General features: G+C 41.4%; 1 protein-coding gene across 1 annotated transcript in view; it reads right to left on the bottom strand.

Moving 5' to 3' along the window:
- Positions 1–20054, bottom strand: part of LOC119115157 (contactin-associated protein-like 5) — a 63890-nt gene that overhangs the window by 12662 nt on the left and 31174 nt on the right. The window contains exons 7-13 of the mRNA XM_037239427.1: positions 19535–19678; positions 15920–16196; positions 15622–15765; positions 14930–15083; positions 8062–8168; positions 6305–6424; positions 4920–5120 (exon numbers count right to left, since the gene is read on the bottom strand). Of these exons, the coding sequence (XP_037095322.1) occupies positions 4920–5120; positions 6305–6424; positions 8062–8168; positions 14930–15083; positions 15622–15765; positions 15920–16196; positions 19535–19678 (1147 nt within the window). The remainder of the gene's footprint in view (positions 1–4919; positions 5121–6304; positions 6425–8061; positions 8169–14929; positions 15084–15621; positions 15766–15919; positions 16197–19534; positions 19679–20054) is intronic.

The raw sequence follows: 20054 nt of genomic DNA on the forward strand, positions 1-20054 counted from the left end.
TATTCTCTTCTATGGATGCATGCCAAGAATTCATCCTTGACGTGAACCCTAAAACAGGACAACTGACAAGAGTTCAATTTACAGCAATGGACCAGATAGCGATCATCGAGTTGTAAGGCAAAATCGAGCCGCTATGCCAAGTTTTATACAAAGGAGAAAATTCGACAGTCTTTGGAGTATCAACACGGGAATGCATGCCAACAGTTTGTCCTTGGCATGGCTTCCAAAACATACAATGTGCGAATTAAGTGTCCCCAGTAGGAGCGTTGTCAGAATAACAGACTACTACCATCAACAGCGACTGACCAGATGTTCAGATAATCACTAATAATCTGGCAAAATCTAGCATTAATACCAAACTCGTGAATAGCGAAAATCCGTGAATAATTCTTCCCTATAAATTGACACTGTAATTCACCTATTCCAGCTTCCGAAATAAAAATGACGTCAGTCTTAACCCCGATCAGCCGACTGGCATTTGATTTGGAGACCATTCAAGGTTTGCAAAGTGGACATGGTGAAACGAGGAACGAATGGCCACTTCCAACCGGTTTCGTAGCAGATGTTTTGCTGGTATCCTAAAAATTAGGTCATCCCTGACTGTGATCTTGATCAGTGATCCGATCAGGGCGCCAACGATAAGGGAAGCAGATTGCTTTGGTGTTAACATGGTTTTAAGCATTAAGTAGTGTATAAAAAATATCGCACAGCTACAAACCGCTACTATGACAACATTGGCAATACAAGGTATGCCTGACATGAAAAGGTGAAGGTTATCCGTTAAGTTGCAGCTACGCTGTTCACTGATTCCCAGAAGACATCCCCGAGCACGACCCAGTTGTTACTTTCGCAAGGACAAAACGACGGTTTCGACCTTATAAGTTTGGGCAACGGGCCAAAGATCATCATGCCGAGCCAGAATTCAGACACCATCTGGCATATTGTTCCACTTGATCAGAATTGTCGTTTCTTTCACCATTGTGAGTCGGTCCCTTGTTTTTGTTGCCACAAAGACCCGAGAGGATGCTCAAAGTCACTACTGAATTACTTTGACCTTCAGCTGTATTTCCTATGTTTTGTCCATCTCAAGTTTCTTTTTCACATGGTTTAAATTTAGAGGAGCAGATACAGAAGATGCTTTTAACATCTGCACAGTACTCAGCATGCATGCGCAGGGGGTTTATACCAATGCATTTGGACAGATGCTATGAGATCTGGAACTCTTTTAAACTTTAAAGTCCTTCACTAGGTTCATTTGCTTGTAAAATATTGATACTTAAATGCAGCTGCAAGGCTTTGAGAAGAAAATCTGCTTTATCTTAGCATTTGGGGCCTTGAAATCCAAAGTGACTTTACAACTCCACAAACACAAAGGTTGTGCTTAAAGAACGCTTATGTTGGAGCTGCTACAACAGCTAGCGATGCCTAACAAGCCCCCCGCGAATGTAACGGAATGCCACGGCGTAAAAAAAAAAGACCTTTCATCACCTCCTCTGCGGGGTTAAGTACGGCGGCCTCAATCATCGCACAGACACGTAAGCCTGCATTGCAAATGAAGCCGGTTTGCAGGGAAAAGCCCATTAAGCCTCTTGTCACTAAACATAATCAAGTGTCACATGCTGCAGTGCTCTCTGCCCATCCAGCATGCATTAGGGCCGCATTAAGCAGCGCATTTATGTATGGCCACAAAAGTCATATTAGTCTAAGTCACACAGCGGGACTCAGACACCAGCAATTCTCTCTGAAATCACCTCTGAATGGGATGCAATGACCTATGACTAACAGTCCAATGCCTTATTAAAAGCAAAATGAGAAAAAGTTCCTTTGTAAGCAACGACAAAAGAGCAGACAACAAGGAAAAGCAATATGGGTGATGGCAACATTAGCATGCAAGCTAACGTTTGGGCTACCAAGGTTGGAAATAAAACATTCCTCATTGTCTTTAGCATTAGCTGCCATCCTTGATTGGTTTGATTTCTGTGCCGATTATTTTAAAAACACTAATCAGGCCCCCGAAAATAAGAAAAGGCGACAATCAATACTTTCTGTTTGAGATGTCGCGATAACCTTGGCGAGACTGCAAATTAATGAATGAGTAGCTTGATTTTGTTGAGCAGGTGCTGCTCCAAGGTCCGATAGCAGAGCCCTGTGGTGTTTATCACGACACAATCTGGGTGTTAGACACTTAGAAAATACTGAAAATACAAACTGCAAACTAATCAGTTTCATGCACGTTGTTTTATTGGATTTGCAGCGAAAATGTCAAACTTTTGGTGGAGGACTGGAAAGCCCGCTTTGCTGCTTACTAAATAAAATGCTTACCACTAGCAAAAAAAAGACAAATGAATGCCCATAGCCTTCCAATCAGGTAGTAAAAATCGATGCAGGTGATAAGAAATGTGAAATTGCTTGCTATTCAGAATGGTCCAGCCGAAATGCCAAAGGAATAAACAAATTGAGATAATAATAATAATAAAATAATCCTCTGATTCTCGTCCTTTAAGTAGAAAGGATGTCATTACAGCAATTTGGCTGCTTACTTAGGAAAAATTGCCTTTATCCCTTCAATTTTGAATCTTCTATTGAAAATAAACAAGAAAAAAAATTAAACAAAAGCATAAGTGTCCCAATGAGACACCTTTTGCATCGTATACAGCACAAAATATGCCCTCGAGTAGCTGTGACATCACAGCCGTTCGGACGCTCGGTAAACATTCTGACGCAATGCGCTGGTACCTTTGCTTTTATCGCTTTGATTTTGGATAAACTTGCAAAAAGCGTTTCAACAACATAGCCAAAGAACGCAAAAGGGAGCTGCTATTAAGTGGAAGAATAATAAATGTTCGTATACGCAACGGCAATTTGGGATTTGCACGATAAGTAGAAGAAAAATGTGTTTGTGTCTCACGATATCATTAGGGTGAATACTTGACTGTCTTGCATTTGCACAATAACTCTAAATATAGCAGCAGGACGTTGGCGGAATTCTGGAACGTAATTACTTCTTCACTGTTGTCTTAATGACGACCGCATGGCGACGAACATCAGTCAGACGAAGCGAGGAACACCTGCTACTCGAATCATCTACGGTCGAGCATCACAACACGGACATTAAATGCCTGAACAACATCTGCATCTTAAGTGAACAGCAGAGGCTGACGGGAAAGCTGGCAGAAGGAGGTCACGTAATTCAGCCTCCTCGACTAGGCAAGGCGAGTTTTCCTGGATGCGAGCTCATCTGTTGTTGGCACAAGAAGGCATCTGTAAACCCGGCAGGCTGGTTGCAACAGCTGTCGTTGATTGTCTTTCCTGTAAATTAACGCGATAAATGTCCATAAAGTCGCTTGATGCTGTCGTCGGGAGAGTGTTTACCTGGCACACAAATGTTCTTTGTGTCTTTAAGTTTCAATCAAGCAAAACACAATGACACATTCTGGAATCGCTCCACGGGAGATTTCGAGGCAAAACATCTTTACTTACAACTAAGCGACTGTGTTGATGGAGCTAGAACTTTCTCTTCTGATTCAAGCCCCATAGCTCACAATCAAAACTAGGAGGGATTGGTTTCGATTTCAATACATGCTTGATTCATGCTATTCTTGAGCAAACCGCTGCCTGATTGGCCTAGTGAAAGAGCAAGTACTACTTGATTGGTTTTGGACAGTAATACAGAAAGCTACTGATTCAGTTACCGTATTTTCCGCACTATAAGGTGCACCTAAAAACCTCCAATTTTCTCAAAAGCCGACAGTGCGCCTTATAATCAGGTGCGCCTTATATATGGACTAATATTGAGCCACTACAGCAGGCGTGTCCAAAGTCTGGCCCGCGGGCCAAATGTATATATCTTATATATGGACAAAGTTTTAAAATGGAAGGTGCGCCTTATAATCCGGTGCGCCTTATATATGGACAAAGTTTTAAAATGGGCCATTCATTGAAGGTGCGCTTTATAATCCGGTGCACCTAATAGTGCGGAAAATACGGTAATAGTAAAACTACAACTACTTAAATGGTCAGATCTCATAATTCCCTTTGGGCCCAGGAGAGTTAAGTGTTCGCATGGGAAAAGTGTCTTCTGATATGGTTGCAGGGAATGGATTATTTCCTGACTTGGAGTGTTTGCTTCCTGATTGGCTTACACAAGAAGTAAAGTGATTAAGTTTGCTTGAATATTGCTTGGCTGTAATCATGTACTTGATTATATAACAGTGATCATGGTGCTATCTGATTGGTTTAATAAATGCTACCAGATTTGATTAAAGGAACTGAGAGGCCAACTCACTGGATTACAGACATTTGAGTGCTTCCTCCTTGTGGGTTGATAGGTAAAGCCCCACAGTGTGGAGCACCTTTCTGGTCAAGGGTAAAAAGACAATTACACAATTGGGCTGGCAGGACTAACGCACTAACACACTGAGATTTGGTTGGTTATGCATTAATTTTCTTTATTTTTTTTAATTTTAGTTTTTATAAAGGAAGTACGGTAAAGTGCTCTCTGATTGTGATACAGGAAGTGAGGTGTTGACTGATTGGGTCACAGCATGTGTTTTCTAATTGGATTAGAGTGAGTAAGGCTCTTCCTGATAGGAAGTCACATGCTTCTTGAGTGGGATAACAAAAAAAGTAACATACTGTTGATGGTGTTAAAAGACGTAGATTGCTTCGGTACCGGGGTTACAGGAAGTCAGGTTCTTCCTGATTGGGTTACGGGAAGTCATGTGTCACCTGATTGGCTACAAGAAGACAGGTGCTTCCTGATTGAGTTACAGGAAGCCAAGTGCCTTTTGATTGGGTTAGACTAAGTAAGGTGCTTCCTGATTGGGATAAAGGAAGTAATGTACTGCCGGATGGTGTTAAAAGAAGTAGGTTAGGTTGTTCGTGCAGTATAATCATGAGATTAACAAAACAGGCATCACCTTTTGTGTTGAAGAGACGGGACCTCTTGCAGTTGTAAACCACTTCTTGTTGGCAGTGCTCTGACCTTGACACAATCGTTTGGAGTTGTTCCGGCGAGGCGCCGTAGTCAAGCACCATGATGTGAGGCCTCTGCAGTGATGAAGCCTGAACTTGGACTGGAGCGGTGCTGTTGTGGCTCAACACGGTCCAAACTTTCTCTTCTACCAAAAAAACAAGTTCATCTGACTCCACAAACCTATTTCAAACAACTTCCCCCAATTTACCCACACATAAAAAGATACATTTGCAAGCAGGTTTGTTTTCCGGAACAACAATTAAATTACTGCTGCAGGTCTGACTCACCAAGTCACTTCTATTAAATAATTAACCTTCCCATCCAGTGTTAGTTAAACCTGCGCTCAGTGCAGCTGTGTGTTTTATAATGCTACGCTTCAAATGTGATTACTCGGCTCAGTTGCACCATCTAATTCTGCAGTCCGCTCATAAATTAATTGGTCATGAATCTTGAAACGACTGCCGGCAGAGAGAGGTGTCGAGTGAACTGACAGCTGGGGTGCATATTACATTGCACAGGTTGGTTATCTCCAAACAAAAGAGCCTGGCATCTTTATTTTCCAATTTCAAAAAAAATGAAAATGCACCCTTGTGCTCCTTTTCTCATTCATGTACAGGATTGAATTATGTGTTTTGCAATAATAAATACAAATCTGTAAATCACCCTGGATATATTTAGTGAATGTCACCATAAAGTGGTTTGTACTCCAGGCTGGAGGATGACACTCGCTTGTAATGCAGACATAGCTCAACATCACAGACGAGGCCCATCTGTGCATTCGCTGACATTTACCATCCGTGCAAAACCTAATTAATTCCCCTCTGCACCTGTCAGCCACCCCCTCCGCATGAAAACTAAGAAAGAAAATAGCAAACAAACAATATTTCCAACTAGCTGATCCTTTGTTTGTCAAGTGAAATTAGATGAGGACTCTATCTTAACTGAGCTTGCAGTACACCGTGTCTTCGTGTTTACACTTCCTTTGAGAAAATCCCCACTCACGTCATGATTATGCATGACAGGTCGTCATGCTGAGAGCTATTTGCATCTCGGATGTATTTTGTAATTGAGGTCAAGTCGTGGGATCTTTATGTAAAGCTAAGGCGGAAAAAAAAAACCCAGACAAAAAAAAACACAATAGACAATAGCATCCCACCTCCTGTGGTGCGTCTAACTTTGCAAAGTTGAAATTTTTCTGGGCGGCGTCAAAAGCAAGCATTTGTGTGTTCAAAGGATCGATTCAAATATTGATAACTGCGCACATTCGGCCTCGGTTTAGTATAGGATACTTGCATGCTAGCACACCACGAAGCGAAATTATGGGCTCACCTGTCATGTTGCAGTACACCTGCGTGGCCCCTAGGGGGCCGCTGCCATCTGGGTCAATGGAATAAAAGCCAGAGGAGCCGCCGGTCAGCTTGTAGGCTTCGCAGGATGACTCGTAGATGGCTGCAAAGAGGGAAGAACAATTTTCAACTCTAATAGTCCCATTAACTCTAAATGAAAAATAATACAAGGACTTTATGACCCTGATGAGATTTCATCGACCGTTTCCTTATCTATTTTTTCCGCAGCTACTTTGTGGCTGACCTCTGTCTTTGTGCAGCAGGTTTAAAGAGGGCAGGGCCTGAAGACGACTTTTAGATACTGTACTTGGAAATGAAGCATAGTTATGGGGAAAAGTCCCACATCAAAATATGTATATCTATCGGTCCATCGGTCGGTCCGTCCGTCCATCCATCCATCCATCCATCCATCCATCCATCCATCCATCCATCCATCCATCCATCCATCCATCCATCCATCCATCCATCCATCCATCCATCCATCCATCGCTGTCGTCGTTACAGCGTTAGCATGATTATTATTTCAATTGTAGATCGCTGTGGTGTAGAAATACATTGCACCATTCTGAGAGCCATTTCTTGTATTTTTACACGGCCGCCTCACCCATTCACTACCTAATACTGCTACTGCCACTTAAATGCGTTCTCATTCCTTCTGGAGAATGATCATACTAATAGAAAATAGGAGCCCTGTCATGGATAATGTTGACGTTCACTTGCGATGGCTCTGCTGGGAAGCTTCAACATCAAAAAAGCATTTTACATTCAGATTTCTTTGGCAATGAGCTTGTTGTTTGTTGTTTGAACAAGATATATCCACAAAGTTCTGAGCAGATTAGGATGAAAGCCTGTGGCATTGAGCCAGGGAACACTTGAGGTGATTTTTGATGTTGATCCAGGAGGTGTTTTTTGTTTTTACTCCAAGATGAGAGATGGTAGCTTTCACAAAATAACGCTGTTTATTGTCTCTTTGTTGTTTGTTTTGAACATAATTTATATAAATTGATAACGTTCAAACTTAGTGGGTAAAGCATGCTTCAATGTACTGGTTAAGAGCGTAAGTACCAGTGCAAAATATTATTAAAGTATAACCTTATGACACTTGTGTGGGATTTTTCAAATGTAATTATTTTGCCCCCGCATTAATTTAGCAATGTTCCTGACTAGTGTGGGAAAAGTTGTGCTTTTAGGGGTTACTTGAGTTTACACTTCCCAAGTGAGCAGTAGATAAGAGTGGAAGTATCAAGATTTGAAAAATGTAAACTATATGTGCCTCACAGTAAGATGCTTTACTTCTTCTACCCTGTCATCCACGGCGGCCGTGCTTTTAATACATACTCATTTCTGCCTATTTTTAATTCAAGGGATGCTCCTGTCTGTCATGTTCTATCTTACACACACACACACACACACACACACACACAAAAAAGAGGTTTGCGTTTGCCAGCATAAAAAATAAGTAAATCAGTATTCCGTTGCAAGAGATAGAGACATTTGCATGGCAAATGTCAAGGTGATGATACAGGATATTAATATATAAATAATGTTAAAAAATATGTAAAAAGTCTAATAACCATGCTGTTTATTGCCCGCATGATGAACCCACAAAATGTGTTCAGTCATCTCATCAAGTCCAATCAAAACTTGTTTCCCCTTGTATTTATATTATTTATATTTATTAAGGGGAATGTCGGCATGAGCAGACAGCTATGAAGGTGAAAAAAATGACAAGTAACTCACAATCGTGACAGGTCGCTCCCGAGTAACCTGTTCCGGAGCAGTCGCAAGAAAAGGTGCTCCACGTCTGCGAACAAAGGCCGCCATGCTCGCACTTGTTGGGGACACACCTGCCACACAATATCACAGCAACACATTGGCAAATGTTGATAACACCTAATCCAAAACATTTGGGAATTTGAGCAGCTTTTCTGAAAAATACCCCTCATAACATACGACAATTATTAATGTCAATAAAAAAAAAAAGTCAAGTGCATCTGCAACAAAATTCATTGCCGGGTTAGGCGCTATTTAATATTAAGAATGAGTGTGAAAGAATTTTACGATTAACAGCGGTTAACGTATTTGTAGACTAACAGTTTATGCTTGCAAAGCAGAAGCTGACATAAAAAGCAGAAGGCAAGATGACATGTCTTTTTACTGTCCATGACTTCAGGGTGAGTGATTTTAGTTATTCTTTTTAGCTACTCAAGTTAATTAAATTTAGATACATAAAACCACAAAGTATGTAACTTCATGTGAATGTGATGAAAACATTGCATGAATAGTTAGCACGTAATATGAAAGCAACACATTATTGCCATCATATCCTAAATGTAAACAAAAATACCAATACAGATCATCACTATTATTATGCGCCTCATGTTTTATCCTTTATGAATAATTCTTGCTTCATTATTAAATAGAATAAAATGTCATATTCAGATGAAACAGTTGCTCAAGTACTTTACAGTTTGGATTAAAATGAGCACTTGACATTAAGGTAGAATGTGAAGTACATCTCCTCATTCAAAGTACATCTGATTTTGATTCATATGGAGCACAATCACAATGGTTTTTAAAATGTCAGCAATTCTCAAGTCTACATTTTTTTGCATTAGCTACTGCAGTATGTTTCTTTGACAATATCTCTACTTACACACACACTACCATTCAAAAGTTTGAGGTCACCCAGATATTCATTTTGACAGTTCTACTAATATAAGGCATTCTGGTGTAAAAAAAACAAAACAAACTTTGCCTTGACGTAATCCCATATGTTACGGGGGCGTAGTCACATGGGGCACAGCGCCACGGTCTAGCTATGCACAAGGGAGCATTTTCTTTCCTTTGAGTTTTCTTCCATTTTTCTATTTTTGCAGACACACAAAGTTAGAATCGGGCTTTGGCAACGTTGTGGGCAAAAACGCAGCCAACTTGTTTGGAGGCGGCTCCTTTCATTCCCTTTACATTCAGCACATGAGAGAGGCGCATAGTTTAGCTGGGTGAAGTTCTTGCAGGAGATCAACGAGCACAAATTATGTTTGTAAGGAACTACATGCAGATGTCCACTTATGGATGATGTAAAGTTGCTCAGGGCAATCACAGATGGCATAAAATGTATTATTCATTCTCAGACAATCCAGAACACATCTTTCAGCCACATTGTTTGATAATATTCAACTTTTGACTCACATAACATTAAAACTAGTACAAATAAACATAACAATAGTGAATAACCTTCATTTGCAGGCTGCTAGTTGTTACTTAAACCGTTTCCATCATAATGATTTGATTATTTTGAATTGGGCCAACACCTTTTGTCTCAATGATACAGTCCACAAAAACAATATTATAACTAAGGGGTGTCAAACTCCTTTTTTTGGCGGGCCGCATTGTAGTCATAGCTTCTTTCGGAGGGCCATTCTGACTGTCAACACAAATCAATGTATGAGCACCTCATATTATATACAGTAAAAGCTACAAAACAAACTGACAACTCGTTTTCAAATCAGACGAGTAAAAAACCCCGTCAAATATTTAAAAAAAAAAGAAGATATTATTAAAAGTGAAGACAATTTACAATTCTAGTAATGACACACGAATTTGAGGCACAATTTGTCTTCGCGGGCCACATAAAATGATGTGGCGGGCCGTATCTGGGCCCCCGGGCCTTGAGTTTGACACCTGTGTTTTAACTACTGGAAATAAAAATTGGCCCTGGAACCAAATCGACTGGATCACTCTTGACTGTCATTCATTATTCTCTCATCGCCACCCCTTCTGAAAAAGCCCAATCATTCACAGTGTCCTTGTCCAGTTCTGGTAAAAGGTTGAGGCTTGTTAAAGGAATTCCTCTCGCTTTGACACCACGACAGCCGCTTATTGGATTTCAGCACAAAGAAGTCACACGTCATCTTCATTGACACCATCTTTGATTTTAAATCCCACATCTGTAATTTCAAACACTTTTCAGCCGCTTTCCATTGAGTGAGGCGTCAGAAACGACGTGGCTATCCAATTGCGGCTTAATCACGGGCTATTCTTGTCCTTTTCTCGGGAGACACAGATGGATTGAGTGTGCTGTTCTCTGCAAAACCCAACATGCATTGTGGATCACAATGTTTCGTGAACATACCCAGTTAATAACAGAACTTCCTCTGACCGCCGGACTGTTTTAAAGTTAGAAAAATGATGACATATCTTACACGCTACATAAATGATCCATTCCGCGGCTGAATCGGAAAAATCAACATAATTACTTTGAATCGTTTTTCGGGTCCTGTCACGTTGGACAAACTCCCTCTTCACATCAACGGAGAGTCTACTGCCAATCCAGAGGGACTGACCCAGATGTTGAAAAGCCATATCAACCAAGACAGGCTCACAACATTCAGAACTTTAAGAACCACAGACTGATCTTATCCACCCTCAGGGATGTGCCACAGAGGAGCTTTCTGACCACCATAGCAACCTCAACCCAAGAGATAGAAGAGCCTATCTCAGAGGCTCCAGACTGTGAGTCCTCATGGTGTGTTAGTGGGATTAAGTAGGTATTCAAAGAATTCTTGTGAGCAACTCACAACATACCGAGTCGAGGTCAGCAGCGTCCCCAACTCGAGTATACACAGTGTTGATGTTGAGGCACCGCTTTCCCCTCTTCAGACGCCTGATGGTGGACCAACATTTCTCAAAGGGTCACATCTGCTCCTTAATGTTATTTCACATCTCTGGGTCATGATAAGACTTATAAGACTAAAAAACTGGAGAGTCTATTTTCTTCCATCGAAATGCTCAAAGTGACAATAGCTTTGTTTGGAATTTGGAAGTCGTGTCTTTGGTAGCCAATAGAATAAAACATTTCTTTTTTTATTTTTCAACATTTAACAACAAATTCAGATAAATTGTTTTTCAAGTAGTCCACTCAACTTTTCCATCTATCCGCCCGCCCGTCCATCCATCCATCACACGACATATATATCAACAATTCACACACGTTAAGGACAATTTGGAGCCCTCATGATTCAAGCATGGGGAGAATATGCAAAACCCACACAGGGATGCGGGTATGAACCCATGACCTCTGAACTCCAAGGATGCTGTGCTAACAAGTCGCCGCCCATAATCTTTTCCCCAAGTTATACATTAACACAGTATGTGTGCAGGTGTACTACACACACAAAGTAGTGGGTTCAATCCCCAGAGGAACTAAATCGTTTTTCATTAAATTCCCATACATGATTAACAAAGGATATCTTATCCGCAGCGGAAATATTAGCATTACATTAGCAGCCAGGCTTGATTAATGCTACGTGTTTTATCTCCTGCAAGACACATTGCCTCCATTATCGCTGGATAGAACTGCACTGCATCCTGCTGACAGTTGTTTCTATTGTTTTATGCAGCAAAAAACATTAGGAACACCTGCAGTGCGGTCCGACCCCACAGGTAGCCTCAGCCGTAACTAAAAATAAGCCTTAATGGAAGACGACGTAATAGTTATTTATGTTAAGTGCTACTTTTGGCCCTCGGTTTCTTGCTGCATAATGGGCCATAAACGTTGCAATAGCCTTAAAAGCTGTAAAGCGCGCGCTTGCTGTTATTAAATTTGATTATTTCTCCACTTTTCCATCGTTAAAAGGTACACGTTCATTGTTGTGAAGGACGGCACATGTCCTGCCTGCTCGGCTAAAATATATTGTGCATCTCCCACCAACGGTTCAGAATTATAGCAGAGAGTGATTAAAAAAAAAAATATTTCCATGCATGAACTGGAAACTCTGCACATCTCGTCCAAAACAACACATGAAGAAAAAAAATGAAAACGTATGAGTTCTCGATTGGGATTATTTGAACTGTAGTAGGCCAAAGTAAAGGGCCAGTATCGGCGCTAACAATACTTTTTAATAATGAGGCTGGATGCATTACGAAATGGTGAATCTGTGTCACTGTCTTGTTGAAAGGCCCATTTCAGAGGCAATTTTCTCTTCAGCATAAGGCAACATGACCTTGTCAAGTAGTCCCATGTATTCAAAACTGAAATTGTCTGACATGAATAGGCTTAGTACCATTGAATAAGAAATATTTCAATATTATAAAAACTTTCTTTATGTCCTTGGTTTGGAATAGCATGTGCAGTATCCATTTGTTTGGATGGAAATAAAAACTTCAAGTCAATTTAATTCAATTCTATTGTTCATTTCAAATTCTAGGTTAATAAAAGATGCACAGTTTAAAAAAACACATTAATCCACTCAACTCATGCAAGTGAATTCCAGGCAACCTTTAAAAGCATGAATGGTTTCGACAAAAATTGAAAGAATGAATGCAACATCATTAAATGAAAATATTGCGTTGTTGAAGCTAATAATAGCGCAGCTACTGAAAAGGTTATCTCAAAACACACGCAGACACAAAGACACAGACAGACGACAGACAGACAGACGGACATACAGACAAAGACGGACGGACGGACAGACAGACAGACACACACACAATAGGCAACTTTAAAGTGGACTTAAATTATTCTGAACCCAATTGTGTATATACCATTATAATCTTCAATTTTAATAGGGCCGATATTTTGAAACCGTGTATTCAAATTTCTCAGTGAATCAAAGGTATGGCTGAGGAAACAAAGAGATTTTGAAATCAGTATGCGTGCATTTCTATCTGTTGGTTGTCACTATGTCCAAAGGGAAAAAAGCTGGAAAGGAGCAACATTCCCCAGAGAATTAATGAGGAGGAAAAACAGCAGCTTTACGAATATTCCCAGCCATATCCGGACCTTCGCGAAAGGTGGTCGGCCCGTCGCACCTGTTTCAGCAGCCCTGCAGCTGAGCGAGCTAATGAGCGATGACGCAGCACACGCCGGGCGGTGAGTAGCAAGCTCGTTAGCATAGACCTCTGCCAGGGAAGACTGCCGCCCGTTTTTTGTTGCTGCTTAATTGGATGTTCCTGTCACTGCGCTTGCCGCCGCCGCCGCCGCCATCGGGCAGTGGTTCGCTAGTCGACTCCCACACTGCACTTGGCATACATTTGCTGCCATATTGCATTGTGCCATTTGTTTAAATCCACAGTTATTTGAACACTTTGAGCATTTGTCTTGAAATGGACCATCTATTCTTGCACATTGTAGTGGAAACGGTGAGTAGTAGGCCAAGTTCAAAAGTGAGTGCACTTGGCATAGCCAACAGGAGCGTGTTACTTAAACAACAAAGGATGTGACAGTATGTATTTTTAAACTTTAAGCGCACTGTGAGTGTCTTTACTCCTAGATCTAAAAAGAAAATAATGACATTTGGCACGGAAATGCTACCCTGCAGGGATCAGGGGCAGTTAGGGTGGCTGCAGTAACTCATTTAGGGGGAACAGTGTCTACGAACACCCCCATGCTCGGCGTCATACGGTTTGATGGGCACCGCTGGCAGCGGCGATGTTTATGTCTGTACCATCTCATCAATGACAGCAAAATTAATTACATTTGCGCGTTTTCAGTGGATTAAATTAGCCGTTGGAACATGACTTTGGGGAGGTGTGTTGAGGCGCAACACTATTTGTATATTTATTTATTTCTTTATTTCAGTATGTGCTGCCCTGTCAGTCTCATTTGCCCTTCAGAACCTGTAGTGCTGACCAATGTAATTTAAGCTCTATTGGCCATGGGTTGGTTTTCTTTCACCAATCAGATGACAAATTAACCCCTGCAGTGCCAACCAGGGCCATTTTTTGATCTTCTGTTTGGTTGGTCAGAAAGCTTAGAACCAACTTTGACTCGCAAAACACGTCTGTAGCGATCTTGTACACATCAATCAATATTTCTGTTGCCTATGAAGAATTTATATTTCTTGTATTCAGCTCATGTTGGAAAATTATTGATTGGCAACTGCTCCTGATGATGTACCGGACATGGTTGCTTGTGGTTATATGATATATTTCATAATTGCGACATGTTAGTGGTGGTTTAAGGTGGATTCAATCAGGAAAATCCCCACTGAAGGATCAGGTACCAAACGTGTATGCCAAAGCAACATTTAGCATCAAACTCTTTTTTTAGACAATTATAGGCCTGAAAAAAAATGAACCAAAGATACTGTAGGATTAAAGTCAAATGATCTTAATCATAGAGAAAACATTCCAGTGCCCATCCTATTTATTACATAAGACCAAAGTTCAAAAAAATAATTGTAAACAATTTATGAAAACAGCAAGAATCTGCACTGGCCAGGGGCATAAACACGGACACACACAACATGACTGCACAACCACACATTAAAGTCTAATTGAATGCTGATTCTCGTTTAAGAAGCTGTCTCGACATGAAAGCAGATCCTAAGTAATAATAGTGTACATTTAACTCAATCCGCAACATGTGGCAAGGTAATGCTCATCTCAGGGTCTGTCTAGGTTCCTCAGTAGGTGCGGCTGTTTTGATTGGAGTGGAAATGGGCTTAGTTAACAGTGTGTGAAAAATCGGTAATTAGACTAAAGACTTGTTTTCACGTTCCTGTGGGAAAAAGGAGGAGGTGCCTATTCGGGATGTTGTGTTTATTTGTTCCAAGTGGATGGCGAGTGGAGGTCATTATTTGAGAAATTAAAACGAGTCCCCTACCTGTCTGTGATGGCACACGTGTCAAAGTGAAGGTGGTTGAAGTTTCCCAGCATGCCTTGCTGCACATGGCTGAGATTCACTGGCTGACCGTTGATGAAGATGAGCTGCATGCAGCCCTGGAAGTTCGGAGACGGACAGTCGGCAGTGGGGCAGCCTGGAAGGAAAAGACATGTTTTATTTGCGCTGAAGACATTTTCACCATAATATCACATGGAGGCCTACTTCCGGGTGGCAGAAGATGGAGCCTTGAATGATTTTAGCTTTCTTCTCTCTCATGTTACTTTGAATGTGACATGTCAGATGAGATACAACTTTCTCGGAATGGAAGCTTTAATTTACATTTCAGCAGGTAAGTTGATTTTTAGCTGGGATTAATGGCAGTTGTCTTTTATCATGAGAAACGTAAACCGCTAACCATTGGCGAAGCTCCAAGTCAACTACTCTGGAAAAGCCTGACTTTGACTCACCACTGCCTAAATGTTTTGTCAGTTTTCGTAGTGCTGCATGTGCTCCATACTAGTTTGCCTCCAATGATCTTTTGTTCCATTTTTCTGACTCTTATTTTGCTCTAAGAGCCCCAAGGTCAATAGCAGTCACTCACAACAAAGGTACCTTGGAGCTTTTTGTTGACTAATGTTTTGAAAAGGTCTATGCAGAGGGGGGTAAAAAAAAAAAGCCTCATGCACACCAACCTCCAAAGTAAAAGTTGCGTCTGGATTCAAGCGCGGCCGACAGTTCCATCTCAGACGGCGGCTCGCTGTCCACCGTCAGACGAATGAGGAAATTGCTCATCTCCAGACTCACGGAATGCCACAATCCATCATTGACTGTGTAATCTGCAAGGGAACCAATGAGATGGCAGCCAAAGAGTTATTTGTTCTGTCTTTCCGCTCCTCAAGGCGGCAACGAGCGTACGGCAATTGATGTTATTTCCAGGGCACTCTTTTACAAGCTGATTAAATTCTGTTTGCGTGTCACCTTTCCGCTCACCTGGCGAGACCTCCTCTGACTCGCGCCCGGAGTCGTGCAGGGTCAGCTGCAGCCGGCCATCGTGGATCCGCAACTCTGATCTCCGGGGCCTCGAGCCGAGCGGCGCCGACAGCAGTAGCCCCTCGGTGTTCCACGTGCGGAAGTGGAAGCGGGCGGAGAAGCCCCCGGTGGCAGACGCCCCCGTTGCCGTTGACGGAAGTGTCAGGAAGCTGCTGTTGGCGCTCAGGAAGGTACAAGCCGCCAGCTGGGGCTGCGAGCACGAGAAGGTCACGTTGCCCTGGAGTGTGACACAGGCACCAATTTACGCCTCTTTTTAGGACAGCGTGTCTCATGTGAGACTGAATTCTATTTGTATGGAAATCAAGTTGACATGCTCGGGCACGGAACATATGGCTAAAGAACCGCCTGTGAAACCTTTCTCTCACCCAGACCAAAATAATTAAACTCCAACCGTTTCAGCGAATCAGCTTTGATACAAGGTCTGACACATTTGAAACATCATAAATCCGAGACTTTTGGGAAGTCAGTTGGATTCCTCTCACTCACCATATAATTATGATCTAACTGTTGCGGTGGAATAGCAGACAGTAGAGTTGTACGCCTTTGGTGCAAAATCGTGACACTTTTATGTCATCATAAATCTAAGACTTATTGTGGAATATTATTATTCCCTTTTGTGAAGTCTGGTGGATACGCAGCGTACTCAGTGGGCTGTATGGACAATAGATTATTCACTGCATGCTAGTGCTACACCAGCCAGGTCGGCATTTCATATACAGATCTCTTTGCAAAATGACACAAAATTTGCTTGAAATAATTTTTTTCAACTGTTATTCTTAACATTTGTTCACCTCCCAATGTGATGTCTTTCCCCCATCCAAAGAACAGGTACATATTTTTTTTTTTTATAGCTACCAAATATAGATAAAAGGCTCTGATGATACTAACTCATTTCCCAAGTGATGGATAAAACATTCAAATGAAATTAAAGCACTTTATGAAGAATTCATTTTAATTGTCCATCAAGACTGAAGCATGATTATCTTTGTAAAAGCTGACATTTTGACACATTTCTTGTTCTCTAATGTAGTTAATTGGTTTTACTAATCCAACTCTGATCTTTTCTGGTAACACCATCTCATTTAAAGCTGTCACATCTCCCGCTAATTTGCCAAAATGGTTTGTCCAGGTGCAACCCTCACAACCACAACACCTTCGTCATTCTCAGAACGTGCTAATTGGACCCGATATTATCCTCCAAGTTGGGGTGAAAAATATCGAGCAAATAATTTCAGGGTAAGCAGAGGCCTCTATATAATTGCTGCTAACAGAGCAGAACACAAACCAAATAACCTCGTATTGAAATCATAAGAGCACTCTTTGTTGATGAACCGGAAAGTTGTCTACTAGCCAGATAGACAAAAAAAAAAAACACAAATACACAGAGACATGATATTTCTGTTCAGTGACATTCTAGCTATCATTACATTGTGACTGGGGAACTTCCTTTCCTCAACTGCATATTGGGCGTCGGGAAGAAGCCTTCAATTGTAAAATACAAATAAAACTATATTTTTGGCCATACAGAGAAACGAGTCAACTGGGAGAGACATAAAAGTCACATAGTTCCCCGGAGCATAAACATGGACACACAGAACACCGCAACGTCAGTCTGCTGAAACGGTAATCATCATCAAAGAAGCCATCTTCACATAACGTAAGATCATCTGTAATACTGTGCAGGGAAGTCGTTTACAGCAGCACCAAGTGAGTCTCCACATTTTGATTCATCTGAGAGATTTTTTTTCCCTTGCCTGCTGCTGTTGTGCTTAATGGACTCATCAGAACACTCTCTAATGACCATGTATTAACAACAGCATCTATAAAAAGTGACAAAATTACATTTATCTTTTTTGTTTCGTTTCTTTTCCCAAGAGAAAATAAGAATGTGGAGAGGTTTTTTTGAATAATATAAAACCCAACCTGTAGGTGCTGCTGTTTTGGCTAGCAAGAATTGAAATGATCCTCAGCAGGTAACTTCTAAAAAGACATGTTTTTGTAATTCCAATTTTAAACAGTTCCCCCATATCTTTATAAAACATTTTGGTCAAACATCCCAAGGATCTATAGCATGTCAAATTCCCGGTCCACAGGCCTCTACGCAATTTTCACGCCTCTACGTAAAATAAATTGATAAATAGCATGAAATCAGCCCACTAAACATGTTTGAACGGATCAAGCCAAGCTCTGCAATTAGCAGTTTTCAATGACACATGAGACATTGATAGCCAAAAGTGATAATTGCAATAACAGCAATGCATGTTGAGTATTAATTACTAACACACCGAAATAATTATTTCTAAACAGTGTGATGAAAAGCCAATAACACACAAGTACAAATTCTACAATGCATCCTTTAAGCATTTGGGTTAGGGTGGCTGGGTGACCAAGCCACCATATCCAGCTCACTTTGATATGGAAGAGCAGCGGTACAACTCAAAGCCCCGCCCACGTGATCAAACGTCTCAGCCTATCCCTAAGGGAGAGCCCGGCAACCCCGTGGAGGAAACTCATTTCGGCTGCTTGTATCTGTGATCTTGTTCTTTCGGCCATGGCCAACAGCTCGTAAAGACAGGTGAGGGTAGGAACAAAGATCACCCGGTAAATGCAGAAACTCGCCTTTCAGCTCCTTTTTCATCATGACAATCTGATACAGAACTCAAACTCTTCCAATTTTTTACATTTTTGGGCATGTGGGTGGAGTTAAATCAGGAAAACGCTTGTTGGTGGTTTATCCTTGTTTTTCAAGAATTTTTGTAGTAAAAAAAAAAAAAAAAAAGTGATATAAATGCATGCTCACATGTCAAGTGGCGTCAAGGTTGTCTTCTGATTAGCACTTCCCAGAAAGTCACCTGAATGATATCAGTAAAACTCTCGACAATTACATGAAAAACCTCACAGAAGTGACTTTAAAATCCCTCCAGATGGGCCAGAAATGACTTCATTTATTGCCCATGGAGTCAAATGAGTTAAATTTAAACTGGGGTTCAACCTGCACAGTGCAAGCAGGCATCATGTTCGGGACAGGGCGAGTGGCGGCCGTGGAGTGGGCCGAGGCCTTATCGGCGCCCGCAGGGCAGTGCAGAGCAATCACAGCTCCTTGACTCGCAATGAGATTCCCCTCCATCAACCTCAGGGAGATTGTCCCATTGAAATTCCATTACAGCTCCCATCATGGCAGCTGCTCTCTCTCTCTCTCTCCGCCTCCCTGCTTTTGTTGTCAGTAAAGGTCTTTTAATGCCCCAATCACACTTTAAAGGGCGAGGGTTGGTGAGGGCGAGATTTTGTGCGAAGGTTTGCAGGGGTTACTGTCTGATTATCGGACACTCCAAATCTCTTCATCGCGTTGGAAATGATGGCCGCTTTATGGATTCCTCCATCCAATTTTCTTCCTAGAATTTCTTTCATGACAAATCTTCACAATCACAAATCGATGTTTGGCAAATGAGTTTGTAATAATAATAATAATAATAATAATAATAATAATAATAATAATAATAATGGGAACAACATAAACAACAAAATATTTGCAGGAAGAAAAATTCCCAAACTTACCACAGTGTGTATCTGTGGTTTGCGTCGTTTGGCCAGATCGATGATATTGATACCATTGTAGTAAAGGTTCTCCATGCATCCATGGAAGTTCTTCCTGAGAAACGTGCCGGGTTTTCCAGGAAGCGGGATTCCACCGAAGCTCAGCTGTGACAAAGATATGGTAAAGAAATGCTTTGATTTGGGCTTTTGGGGTTGAGGGCAAAACTGGAGAGAAGGGTTTAACAGAAGAGGCGGAGGATCCTCAGACTGATCACATGCATGTTTAAAAACGTACTTTTAAGATTTTCCGAGTTATTACAAGTCGCTTTCCCCTAAAGAGAACACCCGAAAAGGCGTTCCAAGAACTTAACTGAAAGCTCAACACTTCCGAACTCGTATCTCTAAAACTGCGGAATGCAAGCCAAGCTCACTTAGACGTTGCGGCTCCCTGCAAAACAAATCCCACGGCCGTTTGGCAGAGGCTTTCCGGGAAGGCTGTTCCCGTTCCAGCGTCTGATTATTAATGGGATGGAGTATGTGG

Source organism: Syngnathus acus, chromosome 21 (genome assembly GCF_901709675.1).
Source record: "Syngnathus acus chromosome 21, fSynAcu1.2, whole genome shotgun sequence".
Taxonomy (NCBI): Eukaryota; Metazoa; Chordata; class Actinopteri; order Syngnathiformes; family Syngnathidae; genus Syngnathus; species Syngnathus acus.